We start from the raw sequence: 19,797 nt of genomic DNA, 5'->3' as shown, positions 1-19,797 counted from the left end.
GACCGTTCACGGGGGGGGGGGGGAGGAGGGCACTTCAGAAGCTTCTCTATATCTATCTTCATACGCCAAGTCTAGTGGGGAGGTTTCTTCAGCTCCCACCAACTCTGCTCACTTCTAATGCCCAGTGGCACCGGCTCTGACTTGGATGGAGCAAAAAACTACTAAAATTGTCTGTTGATCCTTTTCAGTCCCTCTTATCAAGAGCTGAGAATCCCAAAAGCTAGGAAGGTTTCCCACATCTACTGCTCTTCCCGACTGCATCTATCGAATAGCAACAGCAGGAAGAAAAGAAGAGGGCCAGATGCGAAGCAGGCAACTCAGAGAGATTGAAAGAAGCAGCTTAGAGCGATTAGATCGTACTTTGATGACAAATCATTCAGATTATTAGTTAAGTCTCTCGTCCTGAGCACTCTGGACTACTGTAATATTGTTCATCTGGCTGGTAACCAAAAATATCTGGCTCAATTCCAGTTAATTCAGACCACAGCAATCCGTCTGATTTTTTAATTGAAAAAAAGTCAGACCATGTACACTTCTCCCTCCGAATCCATGGTTTCAGCATCCGTGGATTCAGTTATTCGTGATTTTTTTTTTTTAAAGCTAATTCCAGACATTCCCCACCTCCTTCCCAGAATCCCAGACCTTACCTGGTGGTCTAGCGGTCTTTTGTGGCAGGAGCGATCTTCCTACTCTCCTGCCCCATGAAGATCACTAATAGAAAATGGCTGCGGGGAGTTCCCGTCGTAGTCTCTCGAGACTACGGGAACTCACAGCAGCCATTTGCACAGGGCAGGAGTGTAGAAAGACCGCTAGACCACCAGGTAAGGTCTGGGATGCCGGAAGGGAGGCGGGAAGGTCTGTAATGAGGCAGGAGTGGGTCAGAGCCGGCCGAAAACTTAGTCGTGATTTTTCACACTTCGCGGTCCGGCTCTGCACCCAACCCCCGCGAATACCGAGGGAAAAGTGTTATAGGGAGCTGCACTGGCTCCCCATGGAAGCTAAAGTGCAGTTTACATTTGGTTGCCTGTGTTATAAAGTAATATCTGGTAGATCAATTAATTTTTTCCCATCATTGACATTCTACTCAAATAGCTACACTTTCTGAATTTCCATTGCCCAAAGGTTGGCGCTATAAAAGATATCGTAATTGATTATTGTCATTTCAAGCAGCCACTTGGGATGCTGACTTTCATCAGTTATTCGTTGCATCTACATCATATGAAAACTTCAGGAAATTGTTAACGATCTACTTATTTAAGATTTTTGAAAGACTGAATTTGTTCTTTACTCTGTGTTTGTAGCAGTTCTTTGCTTTGTTCAACCGCATAGATCTGAAGAGTAATGCGGTAAATAAATGTGACGTTATGATTGGTTGTACAAGGCTGCCCACACCTGCACCTGAATGGATGGAGGTGGGCTGGGGCACAATCTATACCAGAATGTGGAAGGCAATCCGTCCCTAGTGAGAGAGATGACCAGAGGAAAGGGCTAGTATTGGGGAGGTAGCTCAGAGCCAGATGTTTGGAGGGTGAGGAGGAAAGCACACAGCTGAAGGAGATGTGGAGGGTGAACGTGCAAAAGGGGTGAGAGAAGAAATTGGGTAGCAGGAAGGTATGCCCCAAGGGAGAAGAGAAGATGGAGACAACACAAGGAAACAGTCCTGCCTCTCGAGACCAAAATGGAGCTCGACTCGCTTAACAGTAACTAAAAGTAACGGTCAGAAAATATTAATGTGACTGATTTCCAAAGTGTTTGGCAAACAAAATATTCAGAAAAAAAATCAAAATAATCAGCCCAGAAACAGTAACAAACTCCTAAAAGCACCTAATGGAAGTGAAAAGTGATATTAGTGTGCCCTTCAAACACCCATCCTCCGGGTACCAGGAAGTGTGGCCCAAACAGACGTCTGCAGGTGCAAAGGAGACAGACGGGAACCAGGAATGCTCTGAATGCTGACCATCCCACCCCCCTTCTGTTGCCACAATCAAGTTCCAAAAGTGAAATCATGAAGATAACATGAACCAAATCCTCCCTTAGTAAGACAAAGGTGTGGTAGTGGTGATGGTTTGGAGGGGGAGTTTTTCCTATCCCCGCAGTTATTTCTCAAGCATGATGGGGACTGTAGAGCTGTTTTCTAACCTTTGCATACCCAGGAGGTGACCTGTCAAAAGCGCAACGGACTTTGGCGTGCCGACAATCCCGTGGCGACATTTGTGCGCAGGACATATGCATGCTGCCGCTACCGCCATTGTTAAGGCTTTCTGTTAGCACTGTGAGGGGGTGTGGGGGAGGCCCGCTACATTTACAAGTGCTTGCGCTCCCATTGGGGGGGGGGGGATTTCCCCCCCAACAGGAGCACGAGGACTTATAAATGTAGTGGGGGGAGGGTTTCACCCACACACCCCTCCTCACAGCGCTAACGGAAAGCCTTAAAAGCTGGTGGAAGCAGCAATGCGCACATATCATGGGATTGTCGGCATTCCAAAGTCTGGCGCGCTTTTGACAGTGTATCACCCAGGATGCTATGATTCTCCATGTATTATACATCCTCAACGTCTGTCATCCTCCCTGAACACTCACACTCATCCATCCCAGTACTGGGGACCCAGAGTCAAAGCGCCGCGTGCCTCCCCCATCACTGCCACTGAACCTGACCTTTTCTGCTATTTAAAAGCAGCCCTCAAACACACAGACTAAGTTGTACGAGTGGAATTCAGCACCTCTTTGGCTCATCTGAGATTTACGTAAGAATTACCATACTGGGACGTCCATTAAGCCTAGCATCCTGTTCCCAACAGTGGCCAACCCTGGTCACAAATACTTGGCAAGATCCCAAACAGTAAAACATATTTTATATTGCCTATCCTTGGATAGAGGATTACTACACAGCAACTGGACCTGATGGGCCTCTGCTGGGCATGATGGACCTCTGGTCTGACCCAGCAGAGGCACTGCTTATGTTCTTATTTCCTCACATCCATCTTAATAATGACTTATGGATTTAGGAAGGTATCCAAACCTTTTTTAAACCCTGCTAAGCTGCTTTCACCAACAACGAATCCCAGAGTTTAATTACACATTGAGTGATGTTTGTTGGCTCATGTATTCGATATACGGTCTGTGGTATGATCAAAGCGGAAACTTCCTATCAGTGGCTAGAACTCAGCGAGATGCTTGAGGTGCTACAGTAAGCCCACATCTTGCTGTTTAGATAACCTAGCAGGCAGCAAAACCTTTTCTGGCTACCTAACTTTCACTACTTTAAAGACCATCAAACCCCAAACCACAGTGTAAAGCGCAGACCTCTCTCAAGTCAGCTGTACAAATGACCTTGAAACAGAAAAAACACAAAAAGCCTCACCATATCCACTATACACCCCCTAAAGATCCCACTCAACCTCCACCACAAGCACCCTCCCACACACACTCTTTGATATATAATAATTATTTTATTTTTTATATACCGCCAAAGCCAAAGTAGTTCGAGGCGATTTACAATAAGAAGAGCTGGACAGTCAGCGTAGGTATAACAATGAAGTCCTTGAATACAATGAATTTTTAGAATAATAGTGATATCTTTGAATATGTCATACTGTGGTCTGTACCCCTAAAAAGGGAGAAAGAGGAAACCAAAACCTGCCAGAGGCAGATAATCTGTCTTGCGTTGTGTTGTGTCCATGCGCATTAAGTGATCATTATGGGAAGATGCAGCCCTATGGGTAGAGGATGTGATACAAGACATGTGCACTCCTAGCCCTGAGTTGATTACATGGGACAGTTTCCCTCTCTTCCTCAGAACTTTGCTTTGTGCCAAGCAGACTGTCTTTGTCATGAGCAGACAGAGCTGCTGACCTGTAAGTCCAGCTGGGTTTCAGCAGCTGAGATTGGCAGCTAGTCAGATATTTAAAGCAACAGGCCAACTTCCAGCTTTCCAGGACATGGCTGGCAAATGGCCTTGCTCCAGGTCAGATTCCCTGGGGAAACCCCAGTGCCCTGCTCTCTCGCTCGAGAAATAGGAGCAGACCCCCTGCAGTCCCTCTGTCACCTGCAAAGGACTGCATAAGAACATAAGAACTGCCGCTGCTGGGTCAGACCAGTGGTCCATCTTGCCCAGCAGTCCGCTCACGCGGCAGCCCTCTGGTCAAATATCAGCGCCCTAACTGAGACCAGCCCTACCTGAGTATGTTCCGGTTCTGCAGGAACTTGTCTAACTTTGCCTTGAATCCCTGGAGGTTTTCCCCTATGACAGACTCCGGAAGAGCGTTCCAGTTCTCTACCACTCTCTGGGTGAAGAACTTCCTTACGTTTGTACGGAATCTGTCCCCTTTCAATTTTAGAGAGTGCCCTCTCGTTCTCCCTACCTTGGAGAGGGTGAACAACCAGTCCCTATCCACTAAGTCTATTCCCTTCAGTATCTTGAATGTTTTGATTATGTCTCCTCTCAATCTCCTCTGTTCGAGGGAGAAAAGGCCCAGTTTCTCTAATCTTTCACTATATGGCAACTCCACCAGCCCCTTAACCATCTTAGTCGCCCTTCTCTGGACCCTTACAAGTAGCATCATATCCTTCTTCATGTAGGGCGACCAGGGCTGAACGCAGTACTCCAGGTGAGGGCGCACCATGGCCCGGTACAGCTGCATGATAACCTTCTCTGATCTATTCGTGATCCCCTTCTTAATCATTCCTAGCATTCTGTTCGCTCTTTTCGCCGCCACCGCACATTGCACGGACAGCTTCATCGACTTGTCAATCAGAACTCCCAAGTCTCTTTCCTGAGAGGTCTCTCCAAGTATTGTCCAGGACATCCTGTATTCATGCATGAGATTTTTGATACCGACATGCATCACTTTACACTTATCCACGTTGAACCTCATCCGCCATTTCGATGCACCATTCCTTGAGCCTGATTATGTCACGTTGCAGATCTTCGCAATCCCCCTGTGTCTTCACTACTCTGAACAACTTCGTATCATCCGCAAATTTAATCACCTCACTCATCGTACCTATGTCCAGATCATTTATAAAGATGTTGAAAAGCATGGGTCCAAGCACTGAGCCCTGCAGCACCCCACTGGTGATGCTCTTCCAGTCTGTGTATTGTCCATTTACCCCCATTCTCTGTTTCCTATGCTCCAGCCAGTTTTTAATCTACGTATTTCACCCTCGATTCCACGGCTCACAATTTTCTGAAGTAGTCGTTCATGTGGAACCTTGTCAAACGCCTTCTGAAAATCCAGATATACAATGTCGACCGGGTTGCCCTTGTCTATCTGCTTGTTTACTCCCTCGAAGAAGTGCAGCAAGTTTGTCAAACAAGATCAGCCTTTGCTGAAACCATGCTGGCTGGTCCTCATCAGACCATGTCCATCCAGATGATCAATGATGGAGTCCTTTATCAGCGCCTCTACCATGTTTCCCAGTACCGAGGTCAGACTCATCGGTCTGTAGTTTCCCAGGTCTCCTCTCAAATCTTTTTTGAAGATTGGCGTAACATTTGCCACCTTCCAGTCCTCCAGAATCTTTCCTGATTTGATTGACAGATTGGCTATTAGCTGAAGCAGTTCAGCAATAGTCCCTCTCAGTTCCTTGACGACCCTCAGATGGATACCTTCCGGTCCTGGGGATTTATCACTCTTGAGCCTATCAATCTGCCTGCATACCTCTTTTAGACTGACCATTAGCCCTGTTAGTTTCCCATTTTCGCTTCCAGCATATAGCCTGATGGGTTCCGGTATGCTGTGTAAATCTTCTTCGGTAAATACAGACGCAAAAAATGTCTTCGGTTTGTCGGTGATTGCTTTGTCCTCCTTTAGCGCTCCCTTTATTCCATGGTCATCCAACGGTCCCACCACTTCCTTTGTGGGTCGTTCCCCTTAAATATATCGAAAGAACGGCTTGAAGTTCTTCGCCTCCTTGGCTATTTTTTCCTCGTAGTCTCTTTTGGCCACTTTTATCCCCTTATGGAACCTGGGTTGATATTGTTTGTGCTTGTTCCAGTTTTCATCCGTTTTTTTACCTTTTCCATTCCTTAAACGAAGTTTTCTTGTCTCTGATCACTTCCTTCACCTCTACAGTGAGCCACGCCGGTTCTTTGTTCTTTTTCCTCTTTGATCCCTTGTTGATATGCGGTATATATAGATTTTGCGCCTCGATGACTGTGTCCTTAAAAAGGGACCAAGCTTGCTCTAGTGTTTTTACAGTGCTTATCCTCTTCTTAATCTTCTTCCCTACCATGAGTCTCATCCCTTCGTAATTCCCTTTTCGGAAGTTCAGTGCTATGGCTGTGGTTTTGGAACGATGTTTCTCCCCTGCGTCCAGATCGAAGCGGATCATATTGTGATTGCTGTTTCCCAGCGTCCCTTCTACTTCTACATCTTGTGCCAGTCCTCGCAGGCCATTTAGAATTAAGTCCAGAATTGCATTTCCTCTAGTATTTTCCTTGACAAGTTGTTCCAGGAAACAATCGCCTACAGCATCCAAGAACTTGGTCTCTCTAACGCAGCCGGAGGTGCCTAAGTTCCAGTCTATTCCTGGATAGTTGAAGTCACCCATGATAACTGCGTTGCCTCCTTTGCAGTTGTGTTTAATATCGTCCGTCATTTCTCTGTCAATTTCTTTGGACTGCCCTGGGGGACGGTAGTAGATGCCAATCTTCGTTTCCAGGCCATTTGTCCCTGGAATTTTGACCCAGACTCTAACTTAGCCGTCAGTTATGGCGTGTTCTCTCTAGTAGATTCAATTTCTTCTTTGACGTATATGGCAATGCCCCCACCTTTTTGAGCCACTCTATCTCTGCGGTATAGTTTGTATCCCAGTAGCACAATGTCCCAGATGTTTTCCTCAGTCCACCTGGATTCCGTGATGCCTATGATGTCAACGTTATCTTTTTGTGCCATAGCTTCTAATTCACTGCAGTTACATGACTAAGGGCCAGATTTTCAAAAGGCACCCTGCCTTTAACGATGGTTGTTAAATCGGTTCTAGACGGTTTAGCATGCCAGTATTTTACCTGCCGAGTCTTTTCCGAGCAGCCTCCGACTCTGCCATGCAAATGTAGTACAACGAGGTCATTAATATTAAAACAAGCACGCCGGGTGATTTTCCAAATGAAGCGTCGGGGTTTTAATGACCCCAAATTACTGACTGGTTCAGAGATGCCGGTACTGTGAAAAGTGCGTCTCAGGCACATGTATCTGGTGGAGGCTCATGATAAAAACATTAAAAGGACACTATTAACATAAATTATAATCATGGGCAAAACATTTTGAAAGCACACGTCTCTAACGCCTGAATTAGAGGGTGTGTCTTATGTGCATGCTTAGGGATTACCAGAAGTCCGGATTTCCCCAGACATGCCCTCCTTTTTGAGGGCACGTCCGGGGGTCTGGACAGCTTTTCAAAACCTGGCACTTTGTCCGGGTTTTGAAAAGCTTCCTGTAAAATTCGCTTCAGGAGGGGGCATCCGCAGATGCCGTCTGGGGGTGTGGCTAGGGGGTGAATGTGGCGTGTTGCAGGTGAAACTGGGCGAGTCTGTGGGCATGGCCATGGGTCCGGATTTTCCTTTGGGAAAATCTGGTGACCTTATGCATGCTTGTTGAAAGCTGATGATTGACCCTCCTCTCCCTTCCCTTCCATCCAATAGCACTGGCATGCCTATGACTGACATGACGATGTAGCCTTTGTTGGTAGTTCTCTGCCCCTCCTATCCACCCATGCACACATTTATGCCTCTTTCCGTGGACTATTCTGCACATGTGCTGATCGCTATCTCTGGCAACTCTTCTCATGGAAATTAGGTGATCCTCTGTGAACCTCATTTGCATGCGACATTCCTCAAAAATCACTTGTCTTTTCAGCCTGTCGGATTTTGTCAGCGACATTAGAGAATGGCTCTCTAAAACCCATCTGCTTAATTAGATCAATGACTGGAGAGAAGGAGCAGGGAAAGGACCCAGGAGGAGAGAGAACTGTTGGGTTTGGGGGAAGAAGTGGATTGAAAACCAGAGAAGCCAGGATTTGAGTGTTACATGATGCTTCCTGTGGCCTTAGACAAGTCGCGATATTCTCCACGACCTCGGATCCAAAATCTTAAGGCCGTTAATGCAGATGATAGTAACTAGGTCTGACTGCACACATCAAGGCTGTAGCAACCCCACAGCTTTTAGACTGCAAAGTCTGTTCTCCCTGAATGTAGCTCACTTTAAACTAGCAGCGTAAAGGCCAGAGCTATCTGAAGGAAAAGAGAGCCTAGCATACACTGGGCCAGAATCATGCCCGAGTCATGCAGGGCAAGCGGTGGTTCCCACTATCAGAGGATGGCGTGTTTTTGGTGGAATAACCTTCCACTAGAACGGTGTCAAGAAGCTTATGGGATGATTCACGAGACCCAGCTCTTCCCTTGAACTCCTGCAAAATGTCATTTCTAGGTTCTTGCCGGTTGTTTGTGTGATTTTATGGACTGGAAGGTGATCAATAAATAGTAAGAAAGGCGTGTACCGAGAAGGTGGGGGAGGGGAGCAGGTTGATGAAGCTCCGACAGTCACAGTAGCAGAACCTGGGCAGAGGACGTGGGAAAGGAAGTAGCAAAAATGCAAATTTAAACAAACACGGTAACAATCCATAGATGCCAGTAAGCAAATGAGCCACTGACTAGGTCAAAGCTAGTCAGAACTAGTCTCTAGTGTTCCCAGATATTGGAGGTCCTTTCCCTTGCTTAGTGCTGAACTTGCTCTTCTCTCTACCGCTTTATCCTTCTTGCAAAGCCTCTTTTTTTGTTCATTTTGCCCAATTCCTGCTCCCCCCCCAACCCCAGCTTCTTAGTTCCTGTTTGTTCTCTGACTTCTGATCTTGCTGCAGAGGGAGGAAGTCCTTATTACAGTAATGTGTGCGTGCGAGTCATTTCTGAGACAGTTTCAGTTCCTTCTCCCTCTTCTTATAAATACCCCAGACTCAATTGTGTGATCCTACTTCAGGGGGATTTTGCGTAGGGTCTCAGGGAGCGTGGGAATTGAGGTGCTTTGCTAGAGGTGTTTGTGGGTTCCCAGGAATGATGTGCATTGGTGGAGCGATGTGTGAGGGTCCTGATAAGAAAAATGAGGTGTTGAAAGGCAGGAACAAGGCAAATTAGAGGGGGGTGGGGTGGAGTATCAGAAACAGGATGTGTTATATCTCCTTTTACATTACATTTGTGATTTCTATTCCGCCTGTGCCTTGCGGTTCTAAGCGGATTACAGTTAAAAGAGATCAGGACATTACCGAGAGAATTACATTACAACGATTTAAGTAAATTACATGTTGTGGTATAGAAATACAAGTATAGAATAACTTGACAGGGTTCAAGTAGTTACAAGGTTCAGTGGGGAAAACAATATAGGCAACTGAAGAAAGATACCTAACTTTGAAGGAATCAGTTAAGTGGATACCTGAGATGCTTATTTAGGAGTTTGGATATTTTTCGTAAATGAGGTTCAAGGGGATGACTAGTGTGTTATTTGCATGTGCATGTGCGATTGGGGAGGGGATTTAGATTTTACTGCTGTCAGTGATTTAGCTTCAAACTTTCTGAAATTCCTCAAGTTAAAATGCAGACAACCTTCTGGTCCTGCTCATTAGGCCTCTCTGTGCAGTGTTTGGGTATCATTTTAATGACTTTTCTGAGCTGCTTCCATCCTCTCTCCAGCTCTTGTTCAACATAAGAGGCTGATGGATTTTTGTGTATCTAGCCCTCTGCCTTCCCCATCAGTCCTTTACATTATATTCCAATAAACCTGCAGAACGTGGGGCTCAGAGAAACTCCCAGCTAGTAGCCCTAGAATTTTTCTAGGAGGTTAGCTGGAGGGCACCAGGGCTCTGGTACTGCTGCTGCTGCTAATCTGGGAAAGGAGATAACCTGGCTTTTGGTGCTAGAAAATATAGCAAATGATGGTAGATTGAAAAAGAAATGGTGCATCCAGTCACCTCCTCTCCCCACATCTATATAATAAAACCGTAGGCGGCGCATGCGCAGTCTTATCGGCGTGCTTCCGTGATCCGTATGTCCGTGGCCGCCAAGACTGCAGCATGCCCCGCTCTTTCTACGGCCCCACGCGGCCCCACGTCATCACCTACTCTCCACCTTGCGCCACCAATCACTGTCATCACCTGCTCTCTACCTCGCGCCACCGATCACTCCTCCTGCACTATGCCACGCCAGGCATGTCCGCAACCGGCCTTGAGCTCCTGGGGGCCGGCGGCGTGAGCCGCCCGGCGGTGCAGTGCTGAGGTCCCGCCTCCGCCCTACACGGCGCCGCCAGACCCGGCCCTACACTGAGATCCGCGATCGGGTTGCCATGGAAACCCCGCCGCAGCCTCGCGGCTAGGTAGGGGGACAACAATCGCGCTTATGTTCAAGCCGCCGCCACGACTCCTCTCTCGAACCGCACCAGGATCGAGAGAGGAGCTGCGGCGGGGGCTTGAGCATAAGCGCCATTGTTGTCCCCCTACCTAGCAGGCGGCCTTCCTCACCCGGCCCCACCGTTCCTTCAGTTCAACTCCGCCTATGTTAAAAGGAGCTGCTTTGAAATTGGAGCCCTGCCGCCACCGTAACACGTTCCCTTTGCCGCGGTCCCATATGTCAGAGAAGGAGCGGGACCAAGGCAGAGGGGAATGTGCTACGGCAGTGGCAGGCCTCCGATTTCGACGCGGCTCCTTTTAACATTGGTGGAGCTGCACTGCACTTGATGGAGGGAGGGAAGGAAAGGTATTTGTGCACTGTTGAGCCCCTCTTTGCCCTCAGACCCTCTCCTAACTGCTCCCTCCTGTCTCAGACCACTGGGGGGAGGTGCCTGTCTTCAGCTGCCGGGATGGAGGGAGGGAGGGAAGAAGAAAGAAGGGGCCCTGGCAAGCGTGTTATCAAAAGCCAATCAAAGCCTGGGACCCCTACATGATATGAATAATGACCAGACAACAAAAGGTAAGAAAAATAATTTTATTTTCTGTTTTGTGATTACAATATGTCAGATTTGAAATGTGTCTTGAGGGAGGCTGCTGCCACGGCTTTGGACAGAGGGGTACCATTTTCGTGGGAGCCGGTCTTCGGAGAGGCTTGGGACGTGGGGACGGATGCGGGAGGGGCTGCCGCTGCGAAGGGCTTTGGTGGGGGAGCCAGCCAGACCGCAAGTGTGGGGACGTTGTAAGCGCGGATTGGTCAAGGAGCCGCCGCTGCTGAGGCTTTGAAATTGCTCTCCCACCGTCACTCCCTCCCGCCCCGGCTCTGCCTCTGCCCCTGCCCAAGTTCAAAAGCAGGAGACATCTAGCACCCGTTAATCTAACGGGCTTAAACACTAGTAAGGAATAAAGTTACAGGTTTTTTAAGCTGAAATGCTGGGTGCTTGGTTTCCACTCTCTTTCTTCTTGGGATCCTCTGGGCATATCCCACTCTGTTTTCTCTCCACCGTCTCCTACAGGAAAGCATTCAAGGTGAAAACATGGGTGATGGGACAAAAGACATTGCAGCACAGACAATTCGGCGCAAGACCCTAGAGCGCTGCCTAAAAAGTTACTTTTAAAGAGCTACGACAGGGGGTGTGGGGGAGAACCCCCCCACTTTACTTCATACTCTTCACGCTGCCGTTGGGGGGGGTGCAACCCCCCACATTATAGAGAAAATTTAACTTTTTCCTAAAAAAACGGGAAAAAGTTAAGTTTACTCTATAATGGAGGGTTCCAACTCCCCCCACCCCGGCACGGCAGCGTGAAGAGTATGAAGTATCTGGGGGGTTCCCCACTCACATCCCGCGTCAGAGCTCTTTAAAAGTCACTTTTTAGGCGGCGCACTGGGGTCTTGCGCTGATTTGTCCGCGCATGAATGACTATGAACCGAAAACATATTTTCCAGACATTGCTCTTGAGCCCAATATCTTGATTAATGTCATTGCGGGAGGACCTCAGTGAAAACTCTGTTCTCTGTGATACAATGTAGATTACATTACATTACATTACATTACATTAGGGATTTCTATTCCGCCATTACCTTGCGGTTCAAGGCGGATTACAAAAGGTTAATTTAAAAAAACAGAGTTACAATGATTAGCTAGAGAGGTAAGTTGTAGATCTTATGAACATTTAGCGGGTTGTTGAGGGTGGGGTGGTTTGTAAGAGAGTTAATAGGTGGTCATATTGGAGATTCTTTTGTTATTATTAGTGCAGTAATGGGTAGATCAAATGTCAGTTTTAAAGTTACTAAGAGGTCGTGGTGTTATTGCTGCTTCAGGAATTTCTTGAAAAGTGTGGTTTTTATTTCTTTTCTGAACGTCCTATAGTCTGGGGTGGTCATCAGAAGGTTGGAGATCTGGTTGTCCAGCCTTGCGGCTTGAGTGGCTAGGAGGCCGTCGTGTAGTTTTGTTCTTTTTACTTCCTTGATTGGGGGGGGTATGAATGGGGAGTGCGTTTTTCTGTGTCTGGTAGTGGGTGCTTGGATGAGGCGATTGTTCAGGTATGATGGGCTGTCTCCGTGTAGGGTTTTAAATAATATGCAGTAGAATTTGAATTGGATTCTTTCTTGGATTGGGAGCCAATGTGAGTTAATGAAGGCTTCAGTGATGTGGTCATGTTTTTTCAATGAGTAGATGAGTCTCAAAGCTGTATTTTGGATTGTTTGGAGTTGTCTTATCGTAGTTGCAGGGCATGGAAGTAAGAGGATGTTACAGTAGTCCAATATACCTAGTATTAGGGATTGTACTATAAGTTGGAATTGTGTTCTTTCAAAGAATTTTCGGACTTGTCTCAGATTTCTCATGACTGCGAATGATTTTTGAATTGTTTTATTTATTTGCGGTTGCATAGTGCAGCATCTGTCTATGGTCATGCCAAGTAGTTTTATGGTGGTTTGGATGGGATATTTGATTGCGTTTATATCTAGGTTGGTTGTGGTTTGGATCTTGTCATTTTCGAGGAGGATGAATTTGGTTTTGTCTTGGTTGAGTTTAAGTTTGTGATTTTTCATCCAGGTTGTGACTGTTTCAAGTGTTTGGTGAAGTTTGTCTGTCATGGTAGGTTTAGAATGATCGTATGGGATGAGGATGGTGATGTCATCCGCATAACTATAGGTGGTTATGCCCAGATTGTCCAGATGCGTTCCTAGAGAGGCAGTGTAGAGATTGAAGAGGGTAGGGGATAGTGGAGATCCTTGTGGTACGCCGCAGGGGTTTGACCAGGATTCTGACTTTTCTTTGTTTGATTTTACACTGTAGGTTCTGAGTTTTAGGAATCCTTCAAACCAAGAGTATACTTTATCTGAGATGCCTATTGCATCTAAGATCTGTAGAAGGATGTTGTGGTCTACTAAGTCGAATGCCGCCGTTAGGTCCAGTTGTATGAGAAGCATTTTTTTCCCTTTACTAAGTTGTTGTCTGACGGTATCCATTAGTGCATTAGTGCATTTCAGTCTTTTTGTGGCCCTGAGTAACCTGCTGGGGGTGCAGAAATATAATGCACTTACGAAAAACCCCACCCGGGTTGTGACCCTGAAACATGAGTTTTGTAACCACATTTGGGATCCCAACTCACCGAACAAAGGCACCCTCTCTAAGACATCGGAGGTGACTAGCGGAGTGCCGCAGGGCTCAGTCCTCGGACCATCCCTTTTTAACATATTCATAAGGGACTTGACCCGAGGGCTTCAGGGAAAAGTAGTGCTGTTTGCCGACGACGCCAAACTGTGTAATATAGTAGGTGAAAGCTATCTCACGGATGGTATGACGCAGGATCTGATCAAGTTGGAAAACTGGTCCTCAACATGGCAGCTGGGCTTCAACGCAAAGAAGTGTAAGGTGATGCATCTCGGCAGCAGAAATCCATGCAGAACATACACCTTGAATGGAGAAACACTAGCTAGGACTTCAGAAGAACGGGATCCAAGGCAAGGCAAATGCTGGGATGTATCAATAGAAGCTTCGTCAGCCGTAAACCTGAAGTCATAATGCCACTGTACAGAACCATGGTGAGACCTCATCTGGAGTACAGTAATTCTGGAGGCCACATTACTGTAAAGATGTACTTCAAGCTGAGTCAGTCCAGCGAATGGCCACTAGGATGGTCTCCGGACTCAAGGGACTCTCATACGAGGAAAGACTGGGCAAGTTGCAGCTCTACTCTCTAGAGAAGCGCAGGGAGAGGGGTGAGATGATTGAGACATTTAAGTACGTCACAGGTCGTGTCGAGGTGGAAAACGACATATTCTTTCCTAAGGGACCTTCAGTCACAAGGGGGCACCCGCTCAAACTCAGAGAAGGGAGATTTGGTGGTGACACCAGGAAGTATTTCTTTACAGAAAGGGTGGTGGATCACTGGAACAAACTACTGGTGCAGGTGATCAAGGCCACTAGCGTGCTCGACTTTGAGAATAAATGGGACATCCACGTGGGATCCCTACGTGGGTCGAGCAGCACTCAGACTTAATGGGGTGGGTCAGTAGAGTGGGCAGACTTGATGGGCTATAGCCCTTTTCTGCCGTCATCTTTCTATGTTTCTTTCTAAGAGCCACCAAGATGGGTGGAAACAATGAAAAACTACACAATTAAGAAATGGTGAAAGAGAATGAAAGAGCCCTCAAGCCCAACACCCCTTCCAGTGGACAATAGATGGAAACAGACAGGAATGAGACCTCTCATTAGGATATTTAACTTAACTTGGATCAAATAATTATTATCTAAACTTAAATCTCCTATATACAATTAAACTTTTTACTAGTTATTCCATCCAGCACACATAATAATCTAAACTCATACCAGTTATTTTTTTTTAAGTGTAGATATGTAAATCAAAAGAAAGAGACATCTTGAAAGAGTTTGTAAGAAGAACAAATCATTTCCCCCTCTTTTACTAAGGCGCGTTAAATGTTAACGCGTCCATAGAATATAATGGATCCGTTGGCATTTAGCGCACACTTTAGTAAAAGGACCCCTTTGTAAGTAAAAACAGGAAAAAGCGGCCACATCTGAAATCGTAAGGAGAAAGAAGTTAGCTTTCATAGACTAGAAAGATCATAGAAAGAGGAAGACGAGCAAAAATATCTGGAAAAATTAAGAGAAGCTACTAAAATAGTTTATGCAAATGGAGGAAAACAATAGACCCATTGCTGTATTTCTTTGTTGGTGTGACGAAAGGAGACCAGTGGACAGAAAGCTTTCGCCAAAGTTCCTCATGAGAGACTGCTGAGAAAATGAAAGTCATGGGCTAGGAGGCAATGTTCTGTTGTGGCTTAAGAGTTGAGCTAAATGACCATGTTTCTCAGTGGAGGATTGCTGTGCCACAGGGTTCTGGCCTGCTATTTAACATATTTAGAAATCATCTGAAAATTGGAACAAGTGTGATGATTGAATTTGCAGATGACACTAAAAGTTGTCAAAATTGCAGGAAGACCTTAGGAAATTGGGCAGATGAAATTTAATGTAGACAAATTCCAAATGATGCACATTGGGAAGAATAATCCAAATTATATTTACTAGATGGTAGGGTCCAAGGTGTCATTGTAGGCAATATGCTAAAACCTTTTGCCCAATATGTAGGGGTGGCCAAAAAAGCAAACTGGAAGCTAGGAATTATTAGAGAAGTAATGGTAAACAAGACTAACAATATTATAATGCCTCTGTATCGTCCATTGAGTACTGCGTTCAAGACTGGTCACCATTATCGCAAAAAAGATATACTGGGATTAGAAAAGGTTAAAAAAAGAGTGACTGAGATGATAAAGGTGATGGAACGTCATTCATATGAGGAAAGAGGTTAGGGCTCTTTAGCTTGTAAAAGACGGCTGGAGAGAGATATGGTTGAAGTCTATAAAATCCTGAGTGTTGTAGAATGGTTAGAAGGGAATCGGTTGTTTTACTCCATGAAAAGTTAGAAAGACTAGGGGCCACTCAATGAAGTTACATGGAAATATTTTTTCACTCATAATAGTGAAGCTCTGGAACGTGGTAACAGTGGTTAGCAAAGCTGGGTTTAAGAACAGTTTGTTCAAGTTCCTGGAGGAAAAGTCCATAGTTGTGAGTTCAAACCCTATGCTGCTCCTTGTGACCCTGGGCAAGTCACCTAATCCTTTAGTGCCCCAGGTATATTAGAGAGCCCACCGGGACAGACAGGGAAAATGTTTGAGTACCTAATTTGTAACCCATTCCAAGCTCCTCCGAAAGGACAAGCAAACATTGAGTAAACCTGTTATTTGAATGTTCTGATTTATGATTCAATATGCATCAGTATTATTCCTACCTTTTTCTATCTCTCATTTGAATTTCAATGCTGTGAAGTGGTTTTGAAACTGTTTCATGGAACTCCTACTATTTACTATTAATTATTTCTATAGCGCTGCACAGTTACAAGGAAGAAACAGACAGTCTCTGCTCAAAGAGTTTCTAATCGAAACAGGATGTCATGGATTCAAATAAGGGGGCGGAGGGGAGTCCAGGACAATCCAGCCATTGTGACATCACTGATGAGGCTGGCTCTTATTGGTGGAATGAGGCATTATGACATCACAAGCTCAGCTCTGCTTCCCAAAGACTACTACTACTTAGGAGTCCCTGCTCCAAAGAGCTTACCCTCTAAACAGGCTCAGGAGAAGGGTGAGGGCAGAGGACTGAAGGTTGGATGAAGTTTCGCTGCTGCTTTTGACGTTGCCTGGTCTTTTTTTTTTTTTTAACTTGTTGCTCTTTCTCGCTCGAGCGCGCGGATGAATTAGCCTCGTTCCGACGCAAAGCCCCCACCCGCGCGCCCCGTCTCCCCCTCACTCACCCAACTCCTCCGCGCCGCCCTCGTCCTCCATGGCGCCCACAGCGCTTTGCCTTCCGCCCCGCTCAGTGCCGGCACCGCGACACGCCCACAACGACCTCGCCGACGCGCATTGGCCCGGCCGCTGCCACCTGCTTCCGAATGCGCACGTGCGGCCAAATGGCGCTCGCGACGAGCCGGCACGAGCTGCTGCTGCTGCTGCCTCGAGCTTCCTTTCCCCGCCCCCACCCAAAAGCAGAGGCAGAGGAAATCAATTGAGTTCATTCTCACTCCAGCATCCCATGGCTTCCATACTATAACCTTATGAAGAATACACAGAGCGCGCAAAGAGAGGGGGAGGGATCCAGGGTGTCTCTCCCCCACCACATCCAATATTTCTCCTTCTCTTAGACCCCGGACTGGGGGCAGCATCTTTCGCCCCATGTCTCTCTCCCACCACCACATCCAATATTTCTCCCTCTCTTAGACCCCGGACTGGGTGCAGCATCTTTCGCCCCATGTCTCTCCCCCACCACATCCAATATTTCTCCCTCTTTTATACCCCGGACTGGGTGCAGCATCTTTCGCCCCATGTCTCTCTCCCACCACATCCAATATTTCTCCCTCTCTTATACCCCAGACTGGGTGCATATTTCGCCCCATGTCTCTCTCCCACCACATCCAATATTTCTCCCTCTCTTATACCCCGGACTGGGTGCAGCATCTTTCGCCCCATGTCTCTCTCCCACCACATCCAATATTTCTCCCTCTCTTATACCCCGGACTGGGTGCAGCATCTTTCGCCCCATGTCTCTCTCCCACCACATCCAATATTTCTCCCTCTCTTATACCCCGGACTGGGTGCAGCATCTTTCGCCCCATGTCTCTCTCCCACCACATCCAATATTTCTCCCTCTCTTATACCCCGGACTGGGTGCAGCATCTTTCGCCCCATGTCTCTCTCCCACCACATCCAATATTTCTCCCTCTCTTATACCCCGGACTGGGTGCAGCATCTTTCGCCCCATGTCTCTCTCCCACCACATCCAATATTTCTCCTTCTCTTAGACCCCGGACTGGGGGCAGCATCTTTCGCCCCATGTCTCTCTGCCACCACATCCAATATTTCTCCCTATCTTATACCCCGGACTGGGTGCAGCATCTTTCGCCCCATGTCTCTCTCCCACCACATCCAATATTTCTCCCTCTCTTATACCCCGGACTGGGTGCAGCATCTTTCGCCCCATGTCTCTCTCCCACCACATCCAATATTTCTCCCTCTCTTATACCCCGGACTGGGTGCAGCATCTTTCGCCCCATGTCTCTCTCCCACCACATCCAATATTTCTCCCTCTCTTATACCCCGGACTGGGTGCAGCATCTTTCGCCCCATGTCTCTCTCCCACCACATCCAATATTTCTCCCTCTCTTATACCCCGGACTGGGTGCAGCATCTTTCGCCCCATGTCTCTCTCCCACCACATCCAATATTTCTCCCTCTCTTATACCCCGGACTGGGTGCAGCATCTTTCGCCCCATGTCTCTCTCCCACCACATCCAATATTTCTCCCTCTTTTATACCCCGGACTGGGTGCAGCATCTTTCGCCCCATGTCTCTCTCCCACCACATCCAATATTTCTCCCTCTCTTATACCCCGGACTGGGTGCAGCATCTTTCGCCCCATGTCTCTCTCCCACCACATCCAATATTTCTCCCTCTCTTATACCCCGGACTGGGTGCAGCATCTTTCGCCCCATGTCTCTCTCCCACCACATCCAATATTTCTCCCTCTCTTATACCCCGGACTGGGGGCAGCATCTTTTGCCCCATGTCTCTCTCCCACCACATCCAATATTTCTCCCTCTCTTGTACCCCGGACTGGGTGCAGCATCTTTTGCCCCATGTCTCTCTCCCACCACATCCAATATTTCTCCCTCTCTTATACCCCGGACTGGGTGCAGCATCTTTCGCCCCATGTCTCTCTCCCACCACATCCAATATTTCTCCCTCTCTTATACCCCGGACTGGGGGCAGCATCTTTTGCCCCATGTCTCTCTCCCACCACATCCAATATTTCTCCCTCTCTTATACCCCGGACTGGGTGCATATTTCACCCCATGTCTCTCTCCCACCACATCCAATATTTCTCCCTCTCTTAAACCCGGACTGGGTGCATATTTCACCCCATGTCTCTCTCCCACCACATCCAATATTTCTCCCTGTCTTATACCCCAGACTGGGTGCATATTTCGCCCCATGTCTCTCTCCCACCACATCCAATATTTCTCCTTCTATTATACCCCGGACTGGGTGCAGCATCTTTCGCCCCATGTCTCTCCCCCACCACATCCAATATTTCTCCTTCTCTTAGACCCCGGACTGGGGGCAGCATCTTTCGCCCCATGTCTCTCTCCCACCACCACATCCAATATTTCTCCCTCTCTTAGACCCCGGACTGGGGGCAGCATCTTTCGCCCCATGTCTCTCTCCCACCACCACATCCAATATTTCTCCCTCTCTTATACCCCGGACTGGGTGCAGCATCTTTCGCCCCATGTCTCTCCCCCACCACATCCAATATTTCTCCCTCTTTTATACCCCGGACTGGGTGCAGCATCTTTCGCCCCATGTCTCTCTCCCACCACATCCAATATTTCTCCCTCTCTTATACCCCGGACTGGGTGCAGCATCTTTCGCCCCATGTCTCTCTCCCACCACATCCAATATTTCTCCCTCTCTTATACCCCGGACTGGGTGCAGCATCTTTCGCCCCATGTCTCTCTCCCACCACATCCAATATTTCTCCCTCTCTTATACCCCGGACTGGGGGCAGCATCTTTTGCCCCATGTCTCTCTCCCACCACATCCAATATTTCTCCCTCTCTTGTACCCCGGACTGGGTGCAGCATCTTTTGCCCCATGTCTCTCTCCCACCACATCCAATATTTCTCCCTCTCTTATACCCCGGACTGGGTGCAGCATCTTTCGCCCCATGTCTCTCTCCCACCACATCCAATATTTCTCCCTCTCTTATACCCCGGACTGGGGGCAGC

General features: G+C 47.4%; 1 protein-coding gene across 1 annotated transcript in view; it reads right to left on the bottom strand.

Moving 5' to 3' along the window:
* Window positions 1–17,193, bottom strand: part of CYTH1 (cytohesin 1) — a 90,243-nt gene extending 73,050 nt beyond the window's left edge. Inside the window, exon 1 of the mRNA XM_033960190.1 lies at window positions 16,768–17,193. Within this exon, the coding sequence (XP_033816081.1) occupies window positions 16,768–16,798 (31 nt within the window). The 5' untranslated portion in view covers window positions 16,799–17,193. The remainder of the gene's footprint in view (window positions 1–16,767) is intronic.
* Between the last annotated feature and the right edge of the window lie 2,604 nt (window positions 17,194–19,797).

This window comes from Geotrypetes seraphini, chromosome 10 (genome assembly GCF_902459505.1).
Source record: "Geotrypetes seraphini chromosome 10, aGeoSer1.1, whole genome shotgun sequence".
In the NCBI taxonomy this organism is placed as follows: Eukaryota; Metazoa; Chordata; class Amphibia; order Gymnophiona; family Dermophiidae; genus Geotrypetes; species Geotrypetes seraphini.
This window is presented reverse-complemented; position numbering and strand designations above follow the sequence as displayed.